Source organism: Megalobrama amblycephala, linkage group LG7 (assembly GCF_018812025.1).
Source record: "Megalobrama amblycephala isolate DHTTF-2021 linkage group LG7, ASM1881202v1, whole genome shotgun sequence".
In the NCBI taxonomy this organism is placed as follows: Eukaryota; Metazoa; Chordata; class Actinopteri; order Cypriniformes; family Xenocyprididae; genus Megalobrama; species Megalobrama amblycephala.
This window is the reverse complement of record NC_063050.1, coordinates 36,833,689-36,854,485: the sequence shown is the minus strand read 5'-3', so window position 1 is coordinate 36,854,485 and position 20,797 is coordinate 36,833,689. Positions and strand designations below refer to the sequence as shown.

Genomic DNA, 20,797 nt, shown 5'->3' with positions numbered 1-20,797 from the left:
TTGTCTTCAGATGCAGCCATGATTTGACATTATTAATACCTACAATACATTGTTACGCTCATATCTTCAGCTTTATTACACGCAAATCACACAAGCAAATGTTGTAACTTTAAAGTACATATAACTAAATTTAAGTAACATTTAGTCTATATAGTTGCTGATGTTTAGATGATAAAATTGATAAAATGATAACCTTCAAAATAAGAATTGAATAATAAGGTTTGTTAACAATTTTATGAAATATTCTCATTTTAAAAAGTATAACTTTTTTTTTTTTAAAACACCTTAAAACATATGGCACAGGTTGGTGATAATTAAATATTGGCAACAATAACACTTTATTTATAGGGTCTAGAAAAGAGTCACAGACATAGACACAGGCTTACCACACATACAAAAACATATATAAAATTTATTGTTTCCAATACCACCATCTTGGAAAACAATGTAAATTGTTTATAACATTTGTTAAATAAGATAATGTAAAATTAATATTAAGAAATGACACAGAAACATGAAGAAATTAGAACTGAATTTAAAAAAAAAAGAAAGAAGAAAGTTCTGATCATATATCATTTTCCTGCAAGTATGCCATTATTAAGAGATCCATAGTGTTTCAGAAAAACTACACTTTCTGGTAATAACAAGATGACTGATTCTGTGAATTTTCAAGTTATCATAAAATGTAATTTTACATCATCTTGTTATTACTATACAATAGTTTTTGAGAAAATACATATTTATTTAATATTTTTATGGCACTACCAGTCAACAATCTACCAAAAGTTTAAGCTTAAAATTCAGGTTTAATTACAAGTGCTAGACAAAAAAAAAAAAAAAAGGGAACTTCCTCGTTGTCCAGTTTCACTGAGCACATACTGCAAAACCACTGAAAGCCAGTTTATATGCAGTCTTTTGCAATTCTTTGGACTTCACCTTTCACAAAGACTGTCCAAAACTTTAATCAACTGAAAACAAACATATTATGATATATTAAGGTTACACACATCAGGAAAGTGTAAAGTGAAAAGGCATTATCACAATCACATGGATTCATTAAATCAGCTCGTGTTTCAAATAACCTCACAAACCCTGTTTTTACAAAAGTCACAAAACCACTATATAACAGGCTGCTGCAGATTCATTTCACAATCAAAGCAAAACATTCTTGTTATCTTTCCGACACAGATACTATGAGTTCAGAAATATTTCATGATTCAATATCATATATTGAGGTGAATCTCATTATAACAAGTCCCAATTATAATTCACCCCATTTACTGCTTTACTTGTTTTACTTATTCCCTTTTTGTTCGCTTGAGTGTTGGTAGACATTTAAAAGGCTGTCAACCTTTATTTTATTTTTGGCATTTTTTAGGTGTTCAGCTTCATTTTGATTTTAGAAAATAAACTGCTCTCCTCACAAATCAACTGTTTCTTGTGTTTCACTGACATGTCTCTCAGGTGTTGAGGACTAGTGCATCTTTGAGCCTACATTCAGTATGAATAAAGTACTGTTAAAATAAGATACTCTAAGACCTTTACTCAAGTTGTGTTGGAATTGGTGACTTTTAACTTGTAACAGAGTCATTTTCACTGTAATCAAGTATCTGTACTTTTACTCAAGTATGGTTTTCAAGTAGCCTACTCTTTACACCTCTGAAATCATATTGCATTGAATTGAAGGAATATGTTTTATAAGTTTAATTATCTGGAAATCAAACCCCTGAACTTGGTGTTATTAATGTTAATAATAATAATAATAATAATAATAAAAGAAGCCTATTTTTTGTACCATCAAGGTTTGTGTGTACCATTAACACGAATATCACTATATTAAAAATGATCCAATTTTTATCCAAAAATTATTCCAGCGATTGTAACAAATACTTTATAAATAAAAGGTACACCATGTAGCTTTTTTGATTCAAAATTTAAATGAGTCAATACATCACCAATTCTTCTTCCAAAATGCGTTTTTGCCTTACTCTAATTCACTATGGTAAGCCTATTATAACTGTTATATTTTAGACCTGTCGGGATGGTTTTCGGGGGAAATTGCATACACATGCGTCACTCGCCCGAATCACACATATAAAAAAACGCAGAATAGAGGAGAGTCTGAATCAATCAGCTTGGCTGAGAAGGTGTTTTTATTACTCAACAGGTGAGTAAGGTATTTTATTGAACAGATATATTGCCATATGTAGCTCTCTAACAAAGTTCATTGTAAAGCATATCTATGGTGAAGGATCATATTCATCCGCCCAGTCAGTCACGCAGAGCCGAAGCACAACCAAAACAACATTCTTCCACTGCTATGCCAATGCACGCAGTTTTGTTTTTAACTGCTAGAAGGCAAAAGTTAAACAGTTTACCTTTAAATTAAATTTTAAAAAAAATACAATTGTTTTTATCATTACAATACTGAGAATTAGAAGGGGAAATGTGTTTAATTGTCATGAAAATAATGCAACATTTTAATGTTACATAAATAGCCTTACTCTTCTTTACAGAAGAGGATTAGGGCCAAGCAATAATTAAAAAATAAAACCATCTTGAGATTAAAGTTGTTAAATTTCGAGAAAAAACTCATTAAATTTCGAGAAAAAACTCTAAATAAAATGTTGAGAATAAACTCGTTAAATTTCAAGAAAAAAGTCGAGATAAAATGTTGAGAATAAACTCGTTAAATTATGAGAAAAAACTCATTAAATTTAGAGAAAAAAGTCGAGATAAAATGTTGAGAATAAAGTCATTAAATTCTGAGAATAAAGTCGTTAAATTACGAGAACAAATTCGTTAAATTATGAGAAAAATGTAGTTACATTTTTAGAAAAAAGTCGAGATAAAATGTTGAGAATAAACTCGTTAAATTACAAAAAAAACACTCGTTAAATTTCGAGAAAAAAGTCGAGATTAAATGATAAGAATAAAGTCATTAAATTACGAGAACAAATTCGTTAAATTATGAGAAAAATGTAGTTAAATTTTGAGAAAAAAGTCGAGATAAAATGTTGAGAATAAACTCGTTAAATTTAGAGAAAAAAGTCGAGATAAAATGTTGAGAATAAAGTCATTAAATTACGAGAATAAAGTTGTTAAATTACGAGAACAAATTCGTTAAATTATGAGAAAAATGTAGTTACATTTTTAGAAAAAAGTCGAGATAAAATGTTGAGAATAAACTTGTTAAATTACAAAAAAAAACACTCGTTAAATTTCGAGAAAAAAGTCGAGATTAAATGAGAATAAAGTCATTAAATTACGAGAACAAATTCGTTAAATTATGAGAAAAATGTAGTTAAATTTTGAGAAAAAAGTCTAGATAAAATGTTGAGAATAAACTCGTTAAATTTCGAGAAAAAAGTCGAGATAAAATGTTGAGAATAAACTCATTAAATTACGAGAACAAATTCGTTAAATTATGAGAAAAATGTAGTTAAATTTTGAGAAAAAAGTCTAGATAAAATGTTGAGTATAAACTCGTTAAATTTTGAGAAAAAAGTCGAGATAAAATGTTGAGAATAAACTCATTAAATTACGACTTTATTCTCAACATTTTATCTCGACTTTTTTCTCTAAATTTAACGAGTTTTTTCTCATAATTTAATGAATTTGTTCTCGTAATTTAACGACTTTTTTCTCGTAATTTAACAAGGGTTTTTTTTTGTAATTTAAGGAGTTTATTCTCAACATTTTATTTCGACTTTTTCTCGAAATTTAACAAGTTTTTTCTCGAAATTTAACAACTTTAATCTCAAGATTTTTTATTATTGCTTGGCCCTAATCCTCTTCCGTACTTCTTTAAAGAAAAAATATAGAATTTTTCTAGGGGTTAAATGTGAGCTGGACATGTTATTTGTGAGATTCACCCATATTACCCAGTTTGCTAGGTTTTGTTCTAACCTCCCCCAGATCTAACAGTCTGAATCAAAGTCTTAAATTCCAGTGCTAATGTTTCTAGTGACACCTTTACTTACACAGTGGCTATAATTTCAAAATCAGTACAGATAAACAGAGCGATTCACAAAAATATCTTCATATAGCTGAACACACTGGGAAAATGTAGTGTTATTCCAGTAAGCATGCAAGTGCAATTTCCCTTCGTTTCAAAAGCAACTGTTTTTATAAAATCCATTAAACAGGTAATATACACACACAATCTGACAATGTGAACAAAATAAACAAATAGTCTCGATGAATTTAATACATTTGAGAGAGTCGAACACTCATGTAGTGTTAAGTAGACAGTAACTCATCATTTAGCACAATCTGCAGGCTACAACTGCCTTACTAAAACGGGTTCTGCACAGAATCTGCCAGAAATCTGAAGGCCCTGGAATACTTAATTTTCCGCGTTCCGCTCCGTCTTGCGCACAATTGAGCGTGCGAGCCTTTCAACGTATTCTTCTTTTGTCGAGCGCGAAAAGACCACCATCGTGGACAGTGTGCGAGCCTCTGGTCGTGAGCGCGGAAAGAAGCATTTGGCGCATACGCACTATCTATTTTTTTCAAGTGCTCAAGTCATTCTCACATGCGCTGTTGTACGCCGACACGGACGGTGCGCGGACCGTCGCAGAACACGGGCTTTGGGCTTGAGCAGATTTCCACAGGATGCTAGTCATTCACAAAATTTTACACATCCCCCGCAAGTAATAAATAATTTGCCTAATTTGATCATGTTTTCAGATAGAACTATAGTACTCTTAGCACTGACAAACACATTTTATCATATTTAAATATCCATTTTGCACAATTATGCAGATTTCCTCCCGCACAAACAGTGCAGAAAATGCAGGAAAAGGTGCGCTCATTCGTTTAGGTCAACTAATAATCTATAAATATTCAAAGCTTCTTTGTATTTGCCTACAAACATGGAAATAATTCAATGACTGAATCATTGCTGTATCTGCCAAACTGATGAATTGTAGTGTAATCATCTGGAATGGAAACGAATGCAGGTTTTCAGATTATTATTATTTTTTTTTAGTTGCACTAATTTTAACTTGCGAAATGCGATGCTCGTTGTGTCAAATATGTTCATCTGAGGCATATGTACATAGATCAACAGTTAAAAAACAACACAGACAGAATGCAAGTGGCCTGTTGTTACGTTATGGATAGTCTTAAGGAAGACAACTTAGTTGTATGTAGATTAAGCATGTTAATACTGTTGGATTTCGTTGTGTGATATTTGAAGAAGGATTAAACACAAATCTATCATCGGACACCATTATCATGGAAACGTGAAGATGTCGCTGTACATTGTAATAAAGGAGGTATGTGAATGGAATCCCTCACTGGTTGCTAGGATACTGTGATGACAATGTGCCAACCCTGTTGCTGAGTGACAGAGAGATGGAGGCTCTGTCTGTAGAACGGCTCAAGTGCTTCAGGTAAACAAACTGGAGGATGAAAAGACAGAAATGTTAGGAAGATGAAACATCCTCTACCTGCCTATTACCATCAAACTCACTGTTTGATTAAGAAAAGATTTCTGTCAGTGCACTACACACCAAAAAAGGTCTGAGACTGCATTAAACTAAACCGATTTTTGCTGCCATTTCATTCTAAATTAATACAAAAGGTGGTTTTAATAAATGGCCTAATACACTACAACCCTCAACTACAACACAACCCAAATTAGCCATAATATATCTGCATTAGTCAGTTTCATTAATGCCCATTCACACCAACTTTAAAGATAACTATAGCCCCATTCATACGGTAATTGTTTCTCATAGGAGCGTAAGGTATTTGCAACAATTACAGGGGCTAGTCGGTGAATTCAAAATGTCAGTGTTTTTCTCCCACTACCCATGGAAAAATCCCCAGCCGAATTACCTACCGTTTTTTGACAAACACCAAGGTCGTGTGGTAATTTAATCGCCGTCCGAATCAAAAAAGAAAATGATACATTTAGTTCTGGTTTTCTTAGCATTCACACTGTCATTTTTAAAGGGTTAGTTCACACAAAAATGAAAATAATGTCATTTATTACTCACCCTCATGTCGTTCTACAGCCGTAAGACTTTCGTTCATCTTCAGAACACAAATTAAGATATTGTTGATGAAATCTGATGGCTCAGTGGAGCCTCTATTAAGAGCAAAGCCATTGAAACTCTCAAGGTCCATAAAGGTACTAAAAACATATTTGAAACAGTTCATGTGAGTACAGTGGTTCTATCTTAATATTATAAAGCGACAAGAATACTTTTTGTGCACCAAAAAAACAAAATAACGACAATATATACAGTATATGGGCCGATTTCAAAACACCGCTTCGGAGCTTTACGAATCGAATCAGTGAATCAGAGTGCCAGAGTCATGTGATTTCAGCAGTTTAGCCGTTTGATAGGAGATCTGAATCACTAATTCAAAACAAAAGATTCATAAAGCTCAGAAGCTTCATGAAGCGGTGTTTTGAAATCGGCCATGACTAAATATTGTTGAAAAGTCGTTATTTAATTTTTTTTGGCACACAAAAAATATTCTCGTTGCTTTATAATATTAAGATAGAACCACTGAACTCACATGAACTGTTTCAAATATGTTTTTAGTACCTTGATGGACCTCGAGAGTTTGAATGGCATTGCTGGCTATGGAGGCCTCACTGAACCATTGGATTTCATCAACAATATCTTCATTTGTGTTCCGAAGATGAACGAAGGTCTTACGGGTGTAGAACGACATGAGGGTGAGTAATTAATGACATTATTTTCATTTTTGGGTGAACTAACCCTTTAACACAAAACTTAAAGATCCAAAAAAAAAAAAAAATAAATAAAAATTCTTTTATGATGTATATTTTACGACGGACCTTGTCAAACATCCAAAACAATGCTGTGCCCTGGGCTAAATCCACTCGCTGTATGTGCATACATATAATGTTGTATGATGGAGCTGACAGCTCATAAAGAGCTTATAAAATGTATAAAGACAGTGGCAGAAATCCCCGTCTCACACACACAAAGATCTGCTGCGAGGAGATGCAATTCTGATGCCTGTACCGAACTGTGATGGACAACATTGCGACTATGACAAGAAAATACATGTATGCTTGATAGGGGTGTAACAATATATCGTGTCACAATATATTGCAATACAAAAATGCAACAATATCGTATCGTGGATAGTTCACCCAAAATGAAAATTAATGTGTGAGAAAAATTTAGAAAGTTAAAAGTTTTAAAAGTTTACAGAGTTTTAGTCTCAGTACTACGGAAGAGGATTAGTGCCAAGCAATAATAAAAAAAATAAAACCATCTCGAGATTAAAGTTGTTAAATTTTGAGAAAAATCTCGTTAAATTTCGAGAAAAAAGTCAAAATAAAATGTTGAGAATAATTTAACGTCGTAATTTAAAGAATTTGTTCTCGTAATTTAACGACTTTTTTCTCATAATTTAAAGACTTTATTCTCAACATTTTATCTAGACTTTTTTCTCAAAATGTAACAACATTTTTCTCATAATTTAACGAATTTGTTCTCGTAATTTAATGACTTTTTTCTCGTAATTTAACAAGTTTATTCTCAACATTTTATCTCGACTTTTTTCTCGAAATTTAACAAGTTTTTTCTCGTAATTTAATGACTTTATTCTCAACATTTTATCTCAACTTTTTTCTCGAAATTTAACGAGTTTTTTTCTCATAATTTAATGAGTTTATTCTCAACATTTTATCTCGACTTTTTTCTCGAAATTTAACGAGCTTTTTCTCGTAATTTAACAAGTTTATTCTCAACATTTTATCTCGACTTTTTTCTCGAAATTTAACAAGTTTTTTCTCGTAATTTAATGACTTTATTCTCAACATTTTATCTCGACTTTTTTCTCGAAATTTAACGAGTTTATACTCAACATTTTATCTCGACTTTTTTCTCTAAATTTAACGAGCTTTTTCTCGTAATTTGACAAGTTTATTCTCAACATTTTATCTCGACTTTTTTCTCGAAATTTAATGTTTATTCTCAACATTTTATCTCGACTTTTTTCTCGAAATTTAATGTTTATTCTCAACATTTTATCTAGACTTTTTTCCTCGAAATTTAACGAGCTTTTTCTCGTAATTTGACAAGTTTATTCTCAACATTTTATCTCGACTTTTTTCTCGAAATTTAATGTTTATTCTCAACATTTTATCTCGACTTTTTTCTCGAAATTTAATGTTTATTCTCAACATTTTATCTCGACTTTTTTCTCTAAATTTAACTAGCTTTTTCTCGTAATTTGACAAGTTTATTCTCAACATTTTATCTCGACTTTTTTCTCGAAATTTAATGTTTATTCTCAACATTTTATCTCGACTTTTTTCTCGAAATTTAATGTTTATTCTCAACATTTTATCTCGACTTTTTTCTCTAAATTTAACGAGCTTTTTCTCGTAATTTGACAAGTTTATTCTCAACATTTTATCTCGACTTTTTTCTCGAAATTTAATGTTTATTCTCAACATTTTATCTCGATTTTTTTCTCGAAATTTAATGTTTATTCTCAACATTTTATCTCGACTTTTTTCCTGAAATTTAATGAGTTTTTTTCTCAAAATTTAACAACTTTAACCTCGAGATGGTTTTATTTTTTTATTATTGCTTTGCCCTAATCCTCTTCCGTACGGTACTACATTAAACTACTATATATAATATTGAATATAATGTATAAGAATGCAATGGGGGAATATTTGTGGGTCCTGATAATGCCAAATGTCTTATGTTACCAGTAAAAAGTGGCCTACATTATTTTAAATATATCTAGTCAGTGACAGAGTGCAAACATATTCATCTAAAATAAATCTGTGTTTCAGCATTAGAATTATGAATATACTTATTCTGGTGTCAACATTGTCCTGTACATTGGGTTACCAGCACCAAGTCCAACCTTATTCATTTCCACTCCCAATGTAAGACCAAATTCACCATTTTAAATCAACAGTAAATTTTTTGTTATCCTTTTACTATATGTCTTGGAGTATCACAATAATATCGTATCGTGACTTCAGTATCATGATATGTATCGAATTGTGACATGAGTGTATCGTTACACCCCTAAAGCTTCAGCATTCTGTCCATTTTAAGGCTCGCATCTTAACATTCCCTGCTTTTGGTTAGTTTACATGTCTTTGGCCTGTGTTGCATTCATATATCAGTTAAACCGTACCAGAGTTCGTTTGGAAGCAGACCGAGACATCTTTTCAGGGGTCTCGGTCGACTTGTTTGGTGCACACCAGGGTTCGGATGGCAGCGTTCACACTTATTCAAATGAACCACGCTAACAGAGCAATCGCACCAGAGTTTGTTTTAATCAAACCAAACCTGCCAAGTGTGAACACACCATATTTTAGCATCCCCGCCAGCAGACAACATTGTTCTGATTATTATAAGCCTGCGCTGCAGTTTTGTCAACTACCGCTTTAAATGCTCGAGCTCTTCAATGTAGAATGGATTCTGATTAGCTCTCAATGTTTTTATCATTCATCAGCTGGAAAAATTGTTGTGAAAGTGATTCCAGCAATATCATTTGTCTGTGCCTTTATCGTTTTAGTGTTGGGAACTCTGCTATTCTTTTATATTTAGAATAAATATTTAGAACTATAGCTTTATCATTATTGTCCTTGGTGTGAACAGGCCTTTAGTCTTTCCCAGCTTTACATTAGGGAGTGTGGTGGCTCTAATCAAAATGCAGAGCTCAAGACAGTGTACTTCTTATAGCATTGATGTTTCTTACCAGCTCTCCCTGACCGCCTCAATGTCACTCAGTAGATTCTGTGCCAGACAGATCCCAAATATCTAGAAGCAGAGGATGGGTTAATGTCTCAGGCAACAAGACAACAGAGTTACACATCACTATTACAAAGCACAACAATTTATTAGGTGGCTTCCTGTACATTATTAAATCGGATATAAGCTTAATGCCTTCTAAAAGTATTCAAACCCCCTAAAGAGCACAGAGCTGCCAATAAATCAATAAAATAACCACACTTGGCAGGTTGTTTAGTTTGTAAATTTGAAGGACAGTGGCTGAGACGAAAAAGCAATCAAAAGAAACTGGAGATAAATTAAACAATCCATGAATTTTTATACTGGTAATCAACATTGAAGGGTTTTGATGTATCAGAAGGCCTCATTTTTTTTAATTGTCAGGGACAATTGTTTTTACTGTTTAAAGTCTCATCAAGGCTGCATTTATTTGATTTGATTAAAAAAAATACAAAACAGTAATATTGTGACATTAATTATTTTATGAATCAAAATAACTGTTTTATTTATTAATATATTTTAAAATGTAATTTAACTCCTGTGATGGCAAAACATCATTACTCCAGTCTTCAGTGTCACATGATCCTTCAGAAATCATTCTTAAGGCCCGTTCACACCAAGAATGATAACTATAAAGATAGTAACTATATTAATGTCCGATATCATTGCTTATTCCAAGTGCGCACTGTAGTTTATGTCGTCTGTCGCTTTAAAGCAGAATGGATTCTGATTGGCTGTCAATGTTTTTATCGTTCATCAGCTGGAAAAAATCATTCTGAATGTGATTCCAACAATAAAGTTCCTCTGTGCTGTTATCGTTATACAGTAGTTGTGGTGTGGACTATGCTGATCTTTTATATTTAGAACGATTTTTAGACATATATCTTTATCGTCATCGTTATAGTTATCGTCTTTAGTGTGAATGGCCTTAATATGCTGATTTGCTGCTCAAGAAACTTTTCTTATTATCAAAGTTTAATATAGTTGTGATGCTTAATATTTTTGTGGAAACCATGATGCATTTTTTTCTGGTTTGTTTGGTGAATATAAAGTTTAAAAGAACAGAATTTATTTGAAAGAGAAATGTAAAAGTCATTTTTGATCACATTTTTTTGTATTTCTGAAAAGAAAAAAAAATTATATATACACTACCGTTCAAAAGTTTGGGATCGGTAAGATTTTTAATGTTTTTAAAAGAAGTTTTGTCTGCTCACCAAGGCTTAATTTATTTAATTAAAAATACAGTAAAAACAGTATGTGAAAAATTATTACAATTTAAAATAACTGTTTTCTATTTGAATATATTTTACAAAGTAATTTATTCTCGTGTTGGCAAAGCTGAATTTTCAGCATCGTTACTCCAGTCTTCAGTGTCACATGAACCTTCAGAAATCATTCTAATATGCTGATTTGCTGCTCAAGAAACATTTGTTATTATTATCAATGTTGAAAACAGTTGTGTACTTTTTTTTTTCAGGATTCCTTGATGAATAGAAAGTTCAAAAGAACAGCATTTATCTGAAATACAAAGCTTCTGTAGCATTATACATTACCGTTCAAAAGTTTGGGGTCAGTAAGAATTTTTATTTTTATTTTTTTGAAAAGAAATGAAAGAAATTAATACTTTTATTCAGCATTAAATCAATCAAAAGTGACAGTAAAGACATTTATAATGTTACAAAAGATTAGATTTCAGATAAACACTGTTCTTTTGAACTTTCTATTCATCAAATAATCCTGAAAAAAAAAAATATTGTACACAAATATTTTGTACAATTGTAAACAATAAATGTTTCTTGAGCAGCAAATTGACATATTAGAATGATTTCTGAAGGATCATGTGACACTGAAAACTGGATTAACAATGCTGAAAATTCAGCTTTGCCAACACAAGAATAAATTACATTTTAAAATATTTTCAAATAGAAAACAGTCATTTTAAATTGTAATAATATTTCACAATATTACTGTTTTTACTGTATTTTTAATTAAGTAAATGCACCCTTGGTGAGCAGACGAAACTTCTTTTAAAAACATTAAAAATCTTACCGATCCCAAACTTTTGAGCGGTAGTGTATATCTTATTGACCCCAAACATTTGAACGGCAGTGTAAAACTGGAATAGAAAAAGTGGGCTTAAACCTCTCTGTATATATAAATAAATATGAATCATTTTTAGGTTTCAGAACCTAGAAATAAAATAATAAATCACAAATAAACTAAAATGTAGGATAAATGTAAAGTGAGAGAACTGTCTATAGGTCTTCATATTCTTGCAGAGCACTGCATTATGTTAAATAATTATCCATTATCAGTTACCCTTGGAAATCGTCCCTTCACTACTGTTTCCAGTGGCACATACACAACAAAACATGTTGTGTGTATTTAGCTGATTTTCGTTGTTTATTCACCTGCAGAAGTGCAATTCCTATGAAGATTCCGGCAACTACGGTTAGATTCTCCTGTAGCCATTTCTCGAACTGTGGCACACATCCTTTTGTATGTATAAACGTCTTCTGTTCGTTTTCCTTTAAACATAAAAACAAACATTTACACTGTGTCTACACCAGATGCGATTGTTGTCGCATCATGCTGTAACATCTTGAGGCAACAAAGCGACCACTGCAAATCTATTTGTCTTTGATTGTTGCGATCCTATCAGACTTATGACAGCAACCTGATTCGTAACAAAGCACTGTTCGCCAGAGGAGAACTGGCCCCCCGACTAAGCCTGGTTTCTCCCAAGGTTTTTTTTCTCCATTTTAACACCTATTTGCCACTTGTTTGCCACCTGATGTCACCTGTTGGAGTTTGGGTTCCTTGCCGCTGTCGCCTTTGGCTTGCTTAGTTGGGGACACTTGACATTTGACTTGACATTTGATATTCAACAGTGCTTTTTTCTGCCTGCATTGACATGCTGCTGCTGTGCAGCAAAAAATATGTACCAGTTATCAATGTAAAGCTGCTTTGACACAATCTGCATTGTAAAAAGCGCTATATAAATAAAGGTGACTTGATTTGACTTGACTCATGTCAGAAGTAGGGCGAGGGCTTGGAGTATGTCAGAAATAGAATGGAGCATCAGTTTACTGTCAGGATTTTGTCATGTCGTGCCACATCGTGTAGACAGCATCAGTGATTATAATGGGTTGTATTTGCTTTTGTCGCATCACGCTGCTTGCGTCTGGTTCAGACACAGTGTTAGCCAAATGCATGCAAAATATAAAACAATTCTACTTATAAAAACATTATGGTAAGCTATCATACAGCTTCAGAAAATTTGGAATATAGTGCATATGTGCTACTATTATGATACTTTTATGGGGATTTTGAGTCATTTTGAAGCTTGACAGCCCCAGTTCTCAGTCACTTCAATAGTATGGAAAAGAGTGCGTTCCACAGAAGAAAGAAAGTCAAACAGATTGTAGTGACATGAGTGTAATTAAGGGTTGACTGAATTTTTGGGTGAATGTTCTTTTGAAGAAAGCGTACTTACACCTTTCGCTCGAATGTCATATCCACACTGTGTGTTGATCACATCCTCCTTTGGGAAGAGAAACAGGAAGAAGGCTTAGATTTAGTTCTCTGAAAAAAAACTTCAAATTAACATTCCGCATTAAATCAAAGGGTTTAAGCATTAAAAAAATAGAGAACTGTTGTTTTGTATGTGGGTGTGCTGGTAATCACTTCCTGTTTATGTTCCCAGGTCTTCAGGAAGGAGACAATGACACATTCTAGGTGATATAAGATGACTGGAAATCGTGTGTTTGTGTGTTTACTTACAGCGGGGTCCTTGGTGCAGCAGGAAAAGGGAACCCCACATTTCTCTCTGCTCAGATTAGTGTCAGTACAATTAAAGTAAATATTCAGATTCCAGTCTTCAGGCCCAAAAGCTCCACAACACTCCCACTGTAGAAACATACATGCAATTAATATTCCTATGTGAACCTACCAATAGCTGAAAGCCATTACAGTTTAGAACAGATTGCAGTTACTAAGATTAACATTAACTGCTTTAGATGTATTTTCATTGTTAGTTCATGTGAACAGATGGAACACACACACACATATATATATATATATATATTCTGGACATATAGTATATTTATATCAACTATAATAATAATAATTACTAGTAGTAGTAGTAGTAGTAGTAGTATATCATTTACTTTACTAAACAGATTACATGTTGAACTGGTAAAATAAACAGGGCAATACTTTGAAAATGGTTAGTTGTTGTAATACTTATCTTTGCACATTAAATTGAGATTATCATTGAAAATAACACTTGGGAAATTCACCCAAAAATTTAAATTCTGTCATTAATTACTCACCACATCCGTAAGAAATTAAGATCTTTTTAATGAAATCTGAGAGTTTTCTGTCCCTCCATAGAGATTCAATGCAACTACCACTTTCATGATCCAAAAAGGTAGGAAATACATCATTAAAGTACTCCATGTGACTCCAGTGGTTTAACTTAAATTTTATGAAGAGACTTGAGTGCTTTGTTTGTGCAAAAACACAATTTACCACTTCATTTACAAAATAATATCCAAAGTGTGTTCACGCAACAATGTCAGCTCTCGCGTATGTATGACACAAAACGCATGTGTCGTGGTGCTCTTGTGATGCTCATTAACGCAGCTCAATATTTCATAAATAAAGTGGTAAATTATGTTTTTTTGCACAAACAAACCATTTGTGTTGCTTCATAAAACTGGGGTTAAAGGTGCCCTAGAATTAAAAATTGAATTTATCTAGGCATAGTTGAATAACAAGAGTTCAGTACATGGAAATGACATACAGTGAGTCTCAAACTCCATTGTTTCCTCCTTCTTGTATAAATCTCATTTGTTTAAAAGACCTCCGAAGAACAGGCGAATCTCAACATAACACCGACTGTTATGTAACATATGCATATGCCAGCTCATGTTCAAGGCATTAGACAAGGGCAGCCAGTATTAACGTCTGGAGCTGCACAGCTGAATCATCAGACTAGGTAAGCCAGCAAGAACAATAGCGAAAAATGGCAGATGGAGCAATAATAACTGACATAATCCATGATATCATGATATTTTTAGTGATATTTGTGAATTGTCTTTCTAAATGTTTCGTTAGCATGTTGCTAATGTACTGTTAAATGTGGTTAAAGTTACCATCGTTTCTTACTGTATTCACGGAGACAAGAGAGCCGTCACTATTTTCATTTTTAAACACTTGCAGTCTGTATAATTCATAAACACAACTTCATTCTTTATAAATCTCTCCAACAGTGTAGCATTAGCCGTTAGCCACAGAGCACAGTCTCAAACTCATTCAGAATCAAATGTAAACATCCAAATAAATACTATACTCACATGTTCTGATGTATGCATGCAGCATGCATGACGAACACTTTGTAAAGATCCATTTTGAGGGTTATATTAGCTGTGTGAACTTTGTTTATGCTGTTTAAGGCAAGCGCGAGCTCTGTGGGCAGAGAGCACGAGAATTTAAAGGAGCCGCAGCATGAATCGGCGCATTTCTAATTATGCCTCAAAATAGGCAGTTAAAAAAATTAATAAAAAAAAAATCTATGGGGTATTTTGAGCTGAAACTTCACAGACACATTCAGGGGACACCTTAGACTTATATTACATCTTGTAAAAAAACGTTCGATGGCACCTTTAAACCACTGGAGTCACATGGAGTATTTTAATGATGTCTTTACTAAAAATTGGTAGTTGTGTTGGATCTCTATAGAGGGACAGAAAGCTCTCAGATTTCATTAAAAATATCTTCATTTGTGTTCCAAAGGTCTTCCGGATGTGGAACGACACGAGGGTCAGTAATTAATGACAGAATTTTCATTTCTGGGTGAACTAACCCTTTAAGTAAACTAAGTAAACACTTTTCTTGGTTTGGTTTTGTGTGCCAGTGTGTCCTTACATAATCTTGCGTGAAATCAATGAGATTCTGTAGGTCAATGTCGTCTCTGTACGCTCTAATATTGTTGTTGATGAAGAACTTGAGCTGGTCTTTAATCCAGTCCTTAAAGACAAACGCCAAGACTCCTGCTGTCAACTCCAGGAAAAATATGATTCCCAGAAAAACGGAAAACTGCAGAAGAGGACAGCAAAGTTCGGGTTACACAACTCATGATGGATAGTATCTGCCCTAAGGGTATCCAATAAATAAAGAATGTGTTATTTTCCCACAACAGATTAAGTTAATGTTCTCAGTTTTATGATTACTAACCCTGCCAACATCACTCGACACATTTACAGAGAAATGTACATTTTTTAGAGATGACACAGTTCTTATTTCCCATCTCAAAACAGCCACATATTTTCACAACTGAATACACAATGTTTTATACAAGTCCAGTGAGCGATGATTTGTCACTGTGACCGCAATGAATACTTCCAGAGTGACATCACAGTTCATCTGGTGTTTCCAGATGTTTTAAGAACCCTACAGAGGAAATGGGCCTCTTGTATGCTTTTGCAATACCATTCTTGACATTCTCACAAAGCTCTTATAGCATCCTCTCTCATGAAAGGAGTAACACAGACCACCAGAACCTGTGTGAGAGGAAGTTCACACACTTTCAAACCGCATTCAAATCCAGTCAATCCCACCCCTCCACGTAGTTACTCATATCCAGCCATTCAAAAACACGTTTGCACACCTGCACTCTCTATTCACATTTGTCTGAACAGGACTGAGACAATGATTCTATTTACAGTGGAGCATCAGTATTAGCATTTCCAAACATTCAGGTTAGGGATCAAGTATTAAACTTTTGCAATTAATTCATACAGTACAGACTTCAATCAGCTTTGCTTTGTAGATAATTTCAGCTTTAAAACTAAAATATGAAAATCTCGCATTGTCATTTTTAGAATATTTGCCTTTTTAAAGATCCGTTCACACTAAGGATGATAACTATAATGATAAAAGTATAGTAGAGCTCAACACCACCCCTATAACAATAACAGCACAGAGAAACAATATTGTTGGAATTACTTTCATAATGATTATTTCCAGCTGATGAACTATCAGCGATGCGAGCTCAAGCATTTAAAGTGGAAGATGACAGCTGCAGCGTGTGCATAATACACAGAAAGATGGCATGTGTTGGTGTGGAAACTATATAGTCATTGTTATAGTTATCTTTCTTCGTGAGAACGGCCCTTTAATCTGACAGGCAGTCATGACGTCAGTGTAATAATTGCAATCGTCCTACATTCTTCTTACAAATCACTGTAACCACTTTCACCAAATTACATTGCAAAATGGGGCACAGAAGCTGCATTTTGTGGAGAATGTTCTCTTGCACAGCAGATAAAGATTACAAAATGTATGCCGAGCGTCATAACAAGGAATTTAATTTATGCCAGCCTGAAAGCCTAAACCTAAGCATATGGAAGCTTGTTTCCTCCACTGAATAATAAAAAAAAAAGATAATTGCGACTTTTTGTCTCGCAATTCTGACTTTTCTCAGAATTATGAGATATAAACTCACAATTGCGTGTTATAAAGTCAGAATTGCAAGATTCTTACTTTATAAGTATAAACATAATTTTGAGAAAAAAAGTCGTCTTTTTTTTTTCAGAATTGGACTTTATAACTCACAATTGCAACTTTACATCATCCAATTCTGACTTTATAACTCACAATTGTGTTTATATCTCACAATTCTGACTTTATAACATGCAAGTCAGAATTGTAAGATATAAACTCGCAATTCTGAGAAAAAAGTCAGAATTGTGACTTTTTATCATGCAGTTCTGACTTTATTTATCGCAATTGCAAGTTTATATAACACCATTCTGACTTTTTAAACTCTTAATTGTGAGTTTATATCATGCAATTCTGAGAAAAAAAGTCAAAATTGTGAGATAAAAAGTCACATTTGCCTTGAAATAACCTGGAAGTTAGCATCACCTTGACAAAAAGCTAATAGGGTTTTTCCATTGGCTTCTGGATTATTGCTAAATAACCTCTGTGTTTGTGATTCTTACACATTTTGTTCATCAAGATAATCTTCATAAATGAACACAATTTTAATTAATTTTTAAGCCTAAATACAATCACCAGAGGCAAAAATCTTAACGTAGGTTATAAACACCATGGTCGCACCATCAGACAACTATTTCAGTTTTAAAAATAAATAAATAACAATTTTCCCAGAGTAGATGAGTTTTCTTGTTCTGCGTGATAGTGGCTGCGTCCGAAATCGCATACTCTCTTGAGTAGGTACTTATTTTCAATAAGTAATTACTTCATGACCACTAATAAAGTACATTATATATTATAGTATGAATGAATGTGAATATTCACCATATTGTCATTATCATGTGACCGACCAGCATCAGTTGTGTCGCTTCAATCTTATTCACACATCCTCTCCCGTGGCCTCATGTGAAAGTAAAGTGTCCATCATATGCACACTTCAGAATCTCGCTAGAAGTAGGTCATCCAGGTACTTTTTGCCTGCTCTTTTATGAGTACTGTGATTTCAGACTTCTTTTGTCACATACTGTTTTTGGCCTACTATATAGTAAGAAAGTATGCGATTTCGGATGCAGCCGAGGTTTAATGTCCACAACAACCTCTGTAGTCTCATTTAGCTATACCACCTCTTTCAAGAAAAACTTTTAAAAAACACAAGGAAGTATTACCGATGTATTTTATGTCATATAATTAAACATGAATATATCTTGAGCTTCTGTTAACGACATACCTCATTTCAGGAATTTAACCAAAAACCCATTAACTTTGGGACGATGGAACTGGAAGTTAAAAAATGCTAACCCGTTTCCAGGTTTTGGCCTACAACAAAATACATCATCCCCGCAACATTTTATGTCCTTCTGAAAGTTTCAAATCATTTTTTTCTAATGTACCCGAATTCATTATCTTGTAATGTACAAACTATTCAAATAAGCATGTTAAATTAGCTGCAATAAGGCCATGAACTACACTATGGACACTCATGCTTTACATAATATATAGAGCATGATATTATTTAAAGCAGATGGCAGGTGCAATAAATATATATTGCTTAGAGGTTCTCATTGGTAAAAACAAAATATGACATACAAACTTAAGAAGGAAGGAGTTTTCCCTCAAAGCACCGATGCATCCTGCGAAGCCGAGCACGAACATCACCCCTCCAACCACAAGAAACAGCCACACTGGGTCAAACCCACCCAGATCTGTGATGGAGGATATGTTGGAGAGAACCCCCTGATGGAAAGAGACGAACAGGAACAAAAGTAAGAATAATAACTTTTATTTTGCTTTATTTAGATCAAGATCACACTTGATTTGTTAGATTCATATATGAAGTGCTTGTAAAAAGATGTGCTTCACTCACCTTCTCACTCCAGGCCCACAGAGCCACGGACAGGAACGCCACTCCCAGCAGCTAGACGGTGTGTCAGATAGAGTGAGAGATCAGATCAGCACTATAAATTACTTTTGAAACTAAATTTGGTTTGTTGTTATATTAAAATCGATTACTAATATGGAAGCCTACATTTCTGCTACATAAGAACATTTGTAAATCATAATTATGACATAGAAATGTTGAAATTATTACATTCTAAATCTAATTTATGACTTAAAAAGTCATAATTATGACATAGAAAGTGAATTATGACAAAGTCATAACTTCAACTTTTTATCTAATAACTTCATTTTTTTAATCTCATAATTACGATTTACAGTATATAAGTCATACTTACTTTCAACATTTTATCTCATAATTATGACAGTGTGTTATAATTATGACATAAGTCAAAATTACGTCATTAAATAGTATTGCATAAAAAAGTTTAAATTCTGACAGTCATAATTTCGACTTTTTAAATCCCAAATTATTGATGATTTACGACATACTAAGTCACAATTATGATCAATTTCGACTTTGTCATAATTTTGACTTTTTAATCTCATAATTCTTACATAAAAAGTCAAAATTATGATTTTTAAAAAAAAATCATATGTAGTGGAAATGGGCTTCCATATTAACCTCTGATATGGACAAAGCACAAACCACCTGTCACATGGGTTGTGTCTCAAAACCTAGTGAGCTGCCTGCGTAGATAGCATGTTTGGAAAAGATGACAGCCTATTTTTGCGATTATAAGCATGTTATAAACTTTGGAGCATTTTTTTTAGCATCATAGGCGCGTTTGGAATGCTTTAACAGAATTTCTGAGTAGGATGAGCGCATTCGAACATTTTTGTGGCATCAAAGGAGTGTTTGGAACGTTTGAACCATTACCATAAGTGCAGTCGGAACGTTTTATTAAAAGCATTTCTGGAATCACAAGCGCGTTTGGAATGTTCAAACTGCAATTCCATTCACGACCAAGATAAGCGCCTTTCGTAACGTTCGAATGTACTTTTTTGTTTCATAGCATTGAAAGATGCATCAGATGATTCCCTAAACGAGCCAAAGAACATTCAGCACAGGTTTGGGTCTTCATAAGTAATGCATAACGTTCGGTCTGGTTGTCATAAACGCGTTTGAAACGTTTGACAGCTCTGTCTAGGTAGGCAGCTCACTAGGATTTAAGGCAGCGCCAATGTGTCAGACTCCCAGAGGCTGATTTAGTGAAAACCCCGGGCGATAAAAAAAATGAAAAAGAGCACGACCACAATGTCAAAAATTCTTAACTCACCCAAAATATAATATTAAATCCAAATATGAAGTATTTGATGCAACAGCCCACTTCGTGCACGTTAAAGTGTTTTCCTGACATACTTGCGTTTGATAAAACAGAGAAATTCCTCCCTAATGATGAAGAAAAAAAATCGCCCACCGACTGGTAACCTCACTCCGTCCTTTCACACCATGTTTGTGACATTTTTACAGATTGTCAGGCAATGCCACACGGGGCTTTGCCTATTTCGCCCGAACGATTAATTTGCCTCGAAAAAACAAAATAATTATTGGTGATAATAACAGCGAATAACGGGACAAGCGCTCCTCTACAAATAAAGATTCGAGAGTCACTTCCGGCTAAATGAATTATGTCATT

General features: G+C 33.5%; 1 protein-coding gene and 1 long non-coding RNA gene across 2 annotated transcripts in view; one reads left to right on the top strand and one right to left on the bottom strand.

Moving 5' to 3' along the window:
- Positions 1-12,259, top strand: part of LOC125272463 — a 38,747-nt gene extending 26,488 nt beyond the window's left edge. The window contains exon 4 of the long non-coding RNA XR_007185848.1: positions 12,176-12,259. This is a non-coding gene — a long non-coding RNA (uncharacterized LOC125272463). The remainder of the gene's footprint in view (positions 1-12,175) is intronic.
- tspan5b (tetraspanin 5b) lies at positions 4,107-20,797 on the bottom strand. The gene is made up of 9 exons (XM_048197286.1): positions 20,438-20,797; positions 19,126-19,176; positions 18,849-18,995; positions 15,690-15,860; positions 13,542-13,667; positions 13,255-13,302; positions 12,170-12,286; positions 9,727-9,788; positions 4,107-5,408 (listed from the first exon to the last, which is right to left on the bottom strand). The coding sequence occupies exons 1-9, from the start codon at positions 20,516-20,518 to the stop codon at positions 5,396-5,398; spliced, it is 816 nt and encodes a 271-aa protein (XP_048053243.1). The 5' UTR covers positions 20,519-20,797; the 3' UTR covers positions 4,107-5,395.